The sequence below is a fragment of the Clarias gariepinus genome, chromosome 8 (assembly GCF_024256425.1).
Source record: "Clarias gariepinus isolate MV-2021 ecotype Netherlands chromosome 8, CGAR_prim_01v2, whole genome shotgun sequence".
Lineage (NCBI taxonomy): Eukaryota > Metazoa > Chordata > Actinopteri > Siluriformes > Clariidae > Clarias > Clarias gariepinus.
In genome coordinates, this window is record NC_071107.1 from 4836551 (window position 1) to 4847964 (window position 11414).

General features: G+C 37.3%; 1 protein-coding gene across 2 annotated transcripts; it reads right to left on the minus strand.

Moving 5' to 3' along the window:
* Positions 1 to 1050: 1050 nt before the first annotated feature.
* Positions 1051 to 10886, minus strand: fbxo8 (F-box protein 8). Of its 2 annotated transcripts, XM_053502873.1 has the most exons (6): positions 10451 to 10886; positions 7719 to 8058; positions 6839 to 6965; positions 6436 to 6554; positions 5591 to 5787; positions 1053 to 2822 (listed from the first exon to the last, which is right to left on the minus strand). In XM_053502873.1, exons 2-6 carry the CDS (start codon positions 8048 to 8050, stop codon positions 2635 to 2637), a joined length of 963 nt encoding a protein of 320 aa, XP_053358848.1. In that variant the 5' UTR covers positions 8051 to 8058; positions 10451 to 10886; the 3' UTR covers positions 1053 to 2634. The 2 variants fall into 2 exon arrangements, with proteins under 2 accessions (XP_053358849.1, XP_053358848.1); XM_053502874.1 differs by lacking the exon at positions 10451 to 10886 and having other exon boundaries at positions 1051 to 2822.
* Positions 10887 to 11414: the final 528 nt, after the last annotated feature.

Below are 11414 nucleotides of genomic sequence, written 5' to 3' on the forward strand. Positions count from 1 at the left end.
TAGCTTATATTAACATTTACGTTTATACTGAATTATACTGGCATCATCTCAGTAACTCCCAGAGCAGGGTATAAGGAAGTGCAAAATTGTGTTCAGGTTTGTTTTAATGCAGCGTTTACAACTTTTATAGTTGAAGTTTAATCCTTTTAGGAAAATGCTTCATGTGACTAGTACTGCTTATTTAAATAAAAAGAATTAGTATAAATCCTTATTAAAGGAGTGAAATGTAACTATATATATATATATATATATATATATACATACATTAAATTGTTTAAAAGTTTAGACACAAACACACAAGATGATTTTTATGCTTTTTAACATTTTATTTTTTATACAATCTAGAAGTGTTTTAGTCCAGTGTTGTCATTCAGAAACCTTTCTCAAAGAATTAAATACATCTGATCAAACATAAGAGTTTCATAGTTATGAGTTTTAATCTGCAGTATTGCTCTGCTGTTAAGAAAAAAATTCCAACTTAATTCACGACAATCTTTTATGATGATGTTCTGTAAGGCCTCTTAGAAAGCTTTTTAAAAATTAGGAATAAATAAGAATGTGCTAGAATTGAATTTTTTAAAATGATCATGAACATAAGCTTTACTTTTTATTCTACTACATTATTATGATATTTAAGAAAGAAGAAAAAGGGTGAATGAACTCGGGTATCTTCCTGAGGCCATTTACGTCTTCACTTCTAGTGCATGTGACAGCTATTTACTCTCGTTACTTCACTGTGCTCGGCTTGGATAAAATCAAACTCGGCAGACGTGATGATCATTTCAAATGACAATTTAAAGCTATCATTACCTCGATAACGAGATCGGAAGTGTTCTAAACATATAGTTGAAGTCATCCAGGCACATGCCTACTAAAATATATAATAATTAAATAATAATCCAGAAAATCTTTTTTTTCTTTTGATAATGTTAGAGAAATAATTGGTCACCATCATGAAAATTATATATATATATATATATATATATATATATAAATAAAATATTTTTTTAATTAATATTCATTTCCATGATGGATGACATAAACTAATGTGACTGGTGTGTGGTGTGTGAGAGAAAAAGAACTAGAGAGAGCAAGAGAAAGAGAGAGAGAGAGAGAGAGAGAGAGAGAGAGACACGTGGCAAAAATGTCATAAGTGCAAAAAGAGAATTCACCCTACCAAAACCTACCAGGGAAAACCATCAAAAAAAAAAGGCTAAAATATTTAAAAATAAAATTATTTTTCTATATAAATCTCTATACTTAAATATATACATAATGTGCAAATAAAACAAGTCGTATTATTCATATCTGTTTCTGCTATATAATGCGAACGAGTAATAGTTACTGCGGCTTCCACACGTCAGGGTTGCTATTGGCACTACTGTGGAGCTACTTCAGATGCGCAGTAACCTCAAATTCAAAATAACATTATATATATATATATATATATATATATATATAATATGATATAACAATATTAATACAAATAAAAAATATCTCCTTGGGTTAAAGTGCTCTTGATCAACAACCTAACAGTAACAGTGTGAGAGATTCGCTCTGGTTACACAGCTGAAGCGGACGGTGGGTGGGTGGGGGGCTGGAGGGGGTTTATACAGGCAGCGGGGGCGAGGCGGCACATTCCTGTCCTCGTTAGGGAGCAACGCCTACACACAGACACGCGTACACACACACGGTGGTGTTAGACAGCTAATTAAAGCAAGTGTTACTCAGTTCATCAGTCTTAAATGAACTATGAGCTTTAAAAAAATAAAGACAGAAAAGAAAATGATGTTTATTCTGGATAAAGGGATCTTCAAGACGTGCTTCATCCCGGGGCTGGAGTCTACCCAGGGAACGCTGGGTGTGAGGCTTACAGGCATGCAGCCTGTACGAGGCGCCAGCGCGCGCACACATACACACGTTCACGTCCTGGCGTGCGAGTAAACGAGGAATCCAGAGGACCAGGTGGAGGAAGACGGACCTGAGCTCGGGATGGAACACGGAGAGCTGCGACACCCTTCAGACTGCGGACATTCAAGCGCAAAGAGTTTATCAAGGGACCAAGTGCAAGATTTCTTCTTTTTTTCTTCTTCTTAAATGATTCAATTTTGTACATCTTCATCATCACAGGTGAAAAAAATAAAATAAAAAGGCTCTTCGTGTTATTCCATCCAGAACAAACCAGATTTCTTTTTTGTGGGTGCACCAGAATCGACGGATATAAAGTAAATGAGAACTAGACAGACGCTGAGTGGAAAAGTCATCTCGCTCGTAGACTTCATAACCAGACCAAACGTAATAATGTTGAGCGAAGAGACTCGGGTCAGATTTGAAGTTCGGAGATTAAAACGGACGTATAATAACACGGCTGCATTTAGTTTGTGTGGCTACATGGCTCTGCGAGTGCGTCGCTACCCTTTTCTGCCTCGAGTTGCTTAAGGCGACCTGTGTTGGTGTGTGTGTGTGTGTGTGTGTGTGTATCTTTCCTACACTACCGTATTCTAATGAACATCTCTTCACCTGTGTTAGGGCGCGTCTGACTCCTTCGTATGAGTAGAATTTGCATCAGTGCCAAGGCCGAGTGTTATATTGGCCAGTGTGCGTACATGTGCATATGTGTGTGTGTGCGATCTGCTAGGCAGCCACGTGGCCGATCAGATAGATGTTGTCGTACAGGTGACCCACAAAGTCCTCGCTGATGTTCTGTGCGGCGCGGCGCGTGTTGCGGATGAACTCGCGCTTGGACATCTTGTTCTTCACGTGCGGGCTGCTCAGGTCGATGGAGAGCAGGATGAGCGAGTAGCACAGCACGTACACGGCATCTGTAACACGCAATCCATTATCATTAAAACAACAACAACAACAACAACAACAAAAATAAAATGTCAAAATTACTAATTATTCTAATGGCAAGAAATAATCCCCGCCCCCTAAATAAAGGAATCTAAAAAGGGAAATATTTACAAACCAGATGTCCTCTGGATGTCTTGGTTAAAGGTTAGAAAGCTGTCTGTCTGATTATCGCCACTTTTAACATGGCCTTTGTTTACCGCGCGACATTTTTTAACCCTGAACACAACACGTGTCATTTAGTGCTGAAAGATAACTCCTGATTATATCCCTTAAGCACTGAGACATGTGCTAAGAGACGCAACCATTGTGTGAATGAACACAGCACATCCTTGCCTTCAGCCCTACAGGACAACTCTGGTGTGTGTTGTTTGGAAAAACATCACACACTGCTGGCTGGAACTGAGCGGTTCCTTGCTCGGATAACACTTTAAGCCTCGAGGCTTAAGAGACTGTGAGAGATTTTAGTACCACCCTGGCGCTCTCTCGCTCTCACACACACACACACACACACGATCCACCACATACCACTACAAACGTGGCTGCAAATCCGCCAGCAGTCTGGAGTCTAAGCCAAGCTTTAGTGGCCATGTGTGTACCTCGCGTTAACTAAATCAGCCCTTGATCCTGGATTCTGATTGGTCGGGAGGCGTTGATGAATTTTCTTCAACAGCAGCTCTGACAATTAGAGCAAGCTGCAAATCCCAGGCAAGCTGGGATCATATTAACGTGCTCGCTCTGATATTACTGTTTCTGTAGTAACGGCTCATTCACAGGGACGTATATACAGTACTGATGTGTTATGCGGACGCTCCGAATATCGCATGCATAATTGCTGTTATTATAAAGAGATGCTTTTGTAATGTTTATGGAAGGAGTCTACAGTTTCAGCATTTTATAACTTTCTGACATTTCCAGGAGAGAGGAGTTTCTCATGAACAATTTAGTTTAATTAACTTTAAGAAAAACAAGGAAGTGGAGTCAGGATGATGATGATGATGATGATCGTGATGATGAGGGAACAACTGTTTATAGCTGCTATAACCCGAGTGAGAACAGGGAGTTATTTTACAACATTAAACGTAACTATAAGACGTTGTTCCTTAATACCGTTGCTCCAGTATAAGACGTATAAAATACTATTGGACATGCAGTTACAGGAAATTAATAAACTCCAGCACCGCACCTCGCCGCCGTTGATTATTTTCCTGTACCACTACATCCGGAGAGAGTTAACTGTTTACACTTAAAGGTTGTTATTTATTATTGTGGCGTTTCTGAGTTTTAGAACTTACATTATGATGTCTTGGACATAATTAATATGTTGAATATGCAATAGGCTTATTTTTATTAAGCACTTCTTATTTCATCCATTATTAAAACGACAAATCTAATTCTATATTTCCCTATCGGGTTTTTCATTTTAAACGAGTCATCACTATTGATTGTAAAATTATAATTTAATCTTAATAAGAATGGCTAATAATTAATAAGAGTGTCTAAGAAACAGATTTTACAACAAAACACAATTTTCGAAGAAGTTTCTACAATAAAAGCCATGTTTAACAAAATAAAGAGGAAGTAAGCAACTGTCTAAAGAGTGTGGCATTAAATACAATTATAATAATAAATGTAAAAGATATATACAGTATATATATATATATATATATATATAATATAAAATTAAACAAATAAATCTTAAAAAACCTTGTAAGTTCTATTTTTCGGTCTCCAAAAATAATATTTTGGAATTTTTTAATATAAAAAAAGCATTTGATCAAATGGCCCCGATAATCAGAAACTGAAATAGTTTTTAAAAAAATAAAAAAATAAAATAAATCACTGAATTTAGGTTACCTATAACTCATGATTCAAACTGAGCATGATATTAGTGTTAATTATTTAACTATTAAACATATTGTTTTTGTATTCGAACGAGGCTAAACAGCAAAGAACGGCAGAAACAAACTCATTAAGAGGATGTTTTGCCAATTTTTATTTATCATCTTAAAATTCTAAAACAAACAAAAAAGAAATTAAATTATTGACGAAATCCATAAATTCCTGTATATTAAATGTAATAAACTGCAGTATGCCGTAATCGTACAGGTCCATAATATTATTTCATATAAATCTAAATACAAAAAAAAAAATCTACACATACTTGACACATACTTACATATAAAATAAAATTCTTCCTTTTAATATTCTTGAAAAAGTTTAGAAATTACCAAAAAACATGAGTGAAACAATAGTTTGTAAATATTTGAGTTATTTTAGGATTGTACTGCACTCAATTGTGTTGTGTTAAATGTGCTTTAATAAATTTGACTCTATATTTATTTATCTATCCATCTATACATTATAAGAAACACACTTTTATGAGATATTACGGTGGTATGTTTTTTTCTTTTTATTTTTAATAGTGACCACCAAAACTGGAAGCAGCCAAGTTAATATTTGAATTTCTTTTTTTAAATATTTGTTTCTTTCTTTAAAAAAATTATTCAATTTATTTTTAATTCAATGCATTTGTATAGCGAATTTAACAACTTTCATTGTCGCAAAGTAGCTTTACAAAATAAAAATAAAAATATTGGTATTTGTATGAAATGGAAACAATGTGTATAAATCTATTTGGTAGAATTTTATTTATTAATTTTTTTAATAAAGCACTATTACTTGTAATTTTATTTAAAATGATCGGTCGTAGTGATATGCACAGGTGATGTGCGCTCACCAGGCGTGAGGCCGACGTCCCTCACCAGCGCGGGGTTACAGGCACAGAAACGGTGTGAGAACTTGGTGATGAGCGTCTCCAGGTACTCGCCGCGCTCCTCGGGCGCGTGAATGTGTCTGAAGAAATCCCTCAGCGCGTTGGGAAGGAACTGGTTACTGAAGTTGTGTAGTGTGACCAGCTCGTCCAGGACGTCACGGCTGCGGAGGTAAATCAGGAAGAACAGAAAAAATTTTTTTTGCAATAACACTGCTTTCACAAGACGTACAAAATAAATAAATTCAATTACAAAAATTATGAACTTGCTTTCGAGACTAGATTTACATTTAGATTGGTAAATGAGGTAGCTGTGTCTTTGGAGGCAGAAAATCGACTCGTGAAGCGAGGGAATGCAAGCCGCAGTTAAAGCGAGACGTCGCAACGTCACACACGCTGTTATTTTTAATTATGGAATATGTGCTATGAAATATTTCATGTTCGTGCTCGACGTTTCATAAATCTCCTCGCTAACAAGAGTTCCGTCAGATGTGTTTGTTTTACTTGCTTGTCTTTAAGGGTTGCGAGCTGATTGGTGAGGAGGTGGGAAAAAAAAAAAAGGATGATGTCATTCAAAGTTGCACTGTAACAAAAAACATGTGTTGGTGAAAAGACACCCCCGAAAAACTTTTAATTATTTTTAAAACTTCAGATGCTTTTTAAAGAAAAAAAAAAAAAATATGGCCGGGCGGGGGCATTACTTTTGGGAAATGTGGCTGATATAGCAGATGCTCTGTCTAACCTATTGATAATTAACTCTATGATTTAGCTTTCTCTTCTCCTGTTAAATCCATTAAAAATGTGCGACAAACCGTTCATCGAGATAAATACGCAGCATCTTCCAATTCAGCATTCGGGTGTAGAATATGAACTTGGCGATTTCCTTCGGATGGTCCATGAGAATGCTTTTGGACATGAGGTAAGCGATTCCCTGCAAACACACACAGAAAAAAAGAAAGAGAGAGAGAGAGAGAGAGAGAGATACTTAAGGCCAGAACATGCAGATCACATGAGCTTTAAATCGAACCCTAAAGCTGTATGAATGTAAGTTAATGACATGCACGAAGCTATAAAACATGAACGGCTTCCACCGTGCTCTCTCTCTCTCTCATCATTAACCAGAACGCCGGAGCACCTAAACATCAGCCTGTGATCCGAGCGGTGAAAAGAAGCAGGCGTGTTAGCGTGAGAACGTGGCGTGCCAGGTCCCCTCACCTCCTGAGGGTTAGCATTGAACGTCAGACTTCCTTCATCGAGCTGCATGTAGAGTTTTCTGTAGGAGAAGCCGAGGGGAAGGAGCCTGTTGTAGATGGAACAGTGACCCCAAGTGGACTTACACAAGCTGGAAGAGCAAACAGGGACAGAGAGAGAGAGAGAGAGAGAGAGAGAGAGAGAGAGGGGTAAAAAATGTCAACAGGAGACCCTGAGAGACTGTTTTGACATTTTGTGAACTATTACTGAAAATGATTAAAAACAAAAAAAACAAAAAACTATGGTCTTTGGGAACGATGGGCTTCTACATGTTTATATATGTGAAGATGAAGAAGAATTTGCCAGTGCTGGATGGATGGGATGGTGAGAATGTGAATGGATGCACATGAATGGATGGATGGATGAAAGAATAAAAAAAAAGAATTTGTGAACAGATGGATGGAGTGAATGGATGATGATTGAATGGACTGATGTAAGAATCGGTATGTGGAATGATGGATGGATGGCCTTTTGGATGGGTTATTGATGGATGGATGGATTTTTGGTCAGAGGAATGGATGGCTGATGGATGGAAGAATGTGGGTGGGAGAATGGATGGATGGATGAATGGACAGACGAATGGGTGGGTGAATAGATGGAAAAATGGGTTTATGGTTGGATGGATGGATGAATGTATGGATAGAAGAATGGGGATGTGGATGGATGAAAGAATGTGTTTACTGGATGGATGGATGGACAGATTGTTGGAGAGATTGATGAATAAATAGATGGAAGAATGAGTGTGTGAATCAATGGACGGACAGACAGACAGACAGATCAATGCTTACATTAGTATGCATCATCATCACACACACACACACACACACACTGTGCGAGCCCTCACCCCTGCCACAGGTACTCGTCGTTGCCCAGGTCTTGCCAGACGCAGGAGGCTAGACACAGGTCTGTGGCGTTCAGGTAGGACAGGATGGTGATGCTGAGCTCTGGGGGCAACATGTCCAAGTCAATAAAGCCCTGCTCCTCTTTAGACCTCCGTGCGCGCAGCAGGTGCCCGAGGTCGGCGTGACACTGTGGCGTGCGGCGCACTTGCGACGGCGTCTCGTTCAGCAGCGCTGCCATCCTGCGTCGACGCTCGCTGCGCTGGAGATAACACTGCTCGCTGTACTCCTGCTGCAGCTGCTGGTTCCTCGCCACCCTCCACAGGCCCTGACCCATCTGCAGACCTGCATGCAGAAACTCCGGCTCATAAAAGTAATCCTATTACATCATTTTCTCACCTTTCAGTAGCAACGTCACAGGGATTTATTCCTCTGACTCCACTCCAGCTTGCTAATGCTACTTTTTATTTGTGTATAGCTCATAGTAATAAGTTATTGGCCACTCCTCTGCCCCGAACACTGACCTCTGACTCACTGACTGACACTGGAGACTCATTCCATCATGGCTAATTAAACAAATCCTTACATAAGACCTCTCAATAGCAACAATATTAATAAGTCTTTACTATAGAAACTGTGACGATTATTAGCACCATTACATAAACCTGTGATTTTTACTGTCAATCAGAATCAAGAATTCCACTGTTCAATGTGCGGATGAGAACAGGTACAGGGATTAGCTTTTAAAAACAAAATAAAGAGTAAGAGAGAGAGAGAGAGAGAGAGAGAGAGAGAGAGAGAGTCTAGGCCGTGACTCAGAAGCTATCGAACTTGCTCAGTAACATTCCCATAGTTACAGTCCTCGACTTGCTTTCACCCCACTGGTGCATATATGGCGAAATATTAAAGTTCACAAATATACAATAAAAAAAAGAGTTATGATTTTTTGATAAAATTTTGTTCACGTTAAAAAAAACTAGTCGCAAATTGTATACTTCTGTATTACTTGTTTTCTAACGGAAAAAAAACCTGGTTGTTTAAAAGAAATGTAACACAAAATATATTTCCTAGCATTTATAATATCACCTATAAATACTACTACTGCTTATAATAATAATAATAATAATAATAATAATAACAATAATAATAATAATTATTATTATTATTTTTTTTTATAAATATTTGCGATGGATTGGCACCCTGTCCACGGTGTATCCTGCCTCGTGCCCTGTCTCCTGGGATAGGCTCCAGGCTCCCCGCGACCCTGAATACAGGCTAAAGCGGTAATGACGATGAGTGAGTAAAAGATTATTATAATTATTATTATTAAAACTTTATATTTTGACTAACAGAATGTAATAAAATACTTATATATATATATATGTATATATATATATATATATATATATATATATATATATATATATATATAACCCCTCTGTTTTCAGTGAAATGCAAATGAGCAGGCAGATATAATGGCTAGATAGATAAAAATATCTAAATAGACAGAACAGATGTGTGTGTGTGTATACAGTATATATGTTTTATATATATATATATATATATATATATATATATATATATATATAATACAGGTTAGTGATTGGGACAGGCAGACATCGATTGATCAATAGATAGATAGATAGATAGATAGATAGATGGGATGAGAATCAGTAGGGTCACCCGATACGATGTCATCACGGTACCTAGGGGCTGATTCGATTTGGATTGCGGTTTTGTAAGTATGACCATTTTATATGAATATTTTTTTCAGATTTTGTTCCATTTCTAAACAAACTTTACAAGTCATTCGCACCTCCCACACTCAGGACGCTGTGCTGCCTCCAACTGTGTGAACAGTAAGATCATGCCACCTGTAGGTTCATGGAGGAACTGCAACATTTTACCCCAGTTTAGAAATTAATTATATAAAAAAGAAAATCTAATTTGGAATCAGTGTGGAGATACATGAATCGCTACACACAAGAATCATAATTAAGTAGACAGACAGACAGACAGAACTTTTTTTAACCCATAACACAAAGTAATAAAGATCACATCATGACTGAGAACAATGTGAAACAGGTAGAAAGAGAACATTCTGACTGGACATTTGATTGACTGTGAGAGAGCTGGCACTGACAGGTGAGTGTTTTATACCTTGCATGTTCTCACAAGGTTTACACACACACACACACACACACACACACAAAGTCATCTTGTTCTAAGGTTTCTGGCATTTTCAGTAAACACCATGTTGTGTTTAGAGTAAATACTGACTCATGCATCTACTCAACCATTCAGGTAAAATCTCTCTCTCTCTCTCTCTCTCTCTCTCTCACACACACACACACTTTATGGTCACTCTGTACACCTGTTATTGCACATCATTTGTTTATATTTGCATTGACTCAAGACTTCTTGCTGAAAAAACAAAACACAACCCAAGTGTAAAGTTAGACATTATATAATTCCAATTAATAAACATTCTGATTCTGGAAATTAAATTCATTACATTTTAATTTTAATCACAAACACTTTGATTTTGTTCTACTGTACAGCACTGACAGAGTCGACGTTCCATGTAAAGTTAGATTGACGTACACCCTCAAACCCCGCCTTACTACCAAACGATTGGCTCCAACACAGATCCGTCAGACAGCCTCGCATCGTGATTGGTTGCTAGAACTGCCATTTAAACCTGGTATTGTTTTCAGCTCATGGCCGTCCCACCCACCTGTGTGTTGTTATGGATTAATTCTACCGCCGCCGCGACGAAACAACAACGCTGGTCTGGATCCAGTTACAGAGCGAAAAAATGTCCTTCACACTCTGTGGCCAAATGAACGGTGCATTTCCAGCTGATACGCCGGTGCTTAAACTCCACAAACTCCGCTGTACTCTGAGTCTGACACACAGTCCTGTACTCTGGGACGATGACGTCAGTTTTTTTCCTGATCTGCCCCGCCTCCTCGTCGCTACAGTCACGCCCACATTCTGTTTTGTAAAACCTTTATTATGAAGCGTAACAACATTTTTATTTAAATAAGATATTCTTTTCTAAAATAGAGAGTTTTGAACATGCATAAGTATTTAAATAAACTGTTATTAGTTATGTAATATTAATAATTCTACGCAATAAAACGTCAGAGATCCGCCCCCTGCCTGGCATGCCCGCACGCGCGCGCTCTGTTGTCAGGTTTGACGTTCGTTGTTTTGTACGGAAATGACGTCAATTACGCTGGTAGAACCACTCAAAGGTTTTAAAATCGCACTTTCGTTCAAAAGTACAGTTTTTCTAATAAAATATATCACTTTAAGAATATAATTACAACATGAAATCTATTGCATATAAATCTTGTTTTTAATCCTGAACATTTATATGTAACCAGGTATTTTACTTTTGCTACCATTACACTAAATTTAAAAGAAATTTTACAATTTAATACGTGATTACATTTATTTAAGTAAATACATTCTAAAAATGCAATTAAGAGATATATAAAAAAAATGTAGAATATTAAACAAATAGTGAAATAATATTGGCGCCTGAGTTAAAACAGGCTAATTCTGTTCCCTTCTTTCTTTTTCTCTATTAAATTAAATGTTTAATTATTTTTGATGACGTAAATTAGTGTAACTTTTTAAGATAGATAGATAGATAGATAGATAGATAGATAGATAGATAGATAGAGTTATCC

What these genes read in the sequence shown, in the direction of transcription:
- fbxo8 (XM_053502874.1), bottom strand. Translation starts at nt 8,050, where the DNA reads ATGGGTCAGGGCCTGTGGAGGGTGGCGAGGAACCAGCAGCTGCAGCAG. An exon ending in GACGAGTACCTGTGGCAGGG is followed by an intron (nt 6,966 to 7,718) that starts GTGAGGGCTCGC and finishes TTGCTCTTCCAG; the next exon opens with CTTGTGTAAGTCCACTTGGG. An exon ending in CGTATTTATCTCGATGAACG is followed by an intron (nt 5,788 to 6,435) that starts GTTTGTCGCACA and finishes TTACCTCCGCAG; the next exon opens with CCGTGACGTCCTGGACGAGC.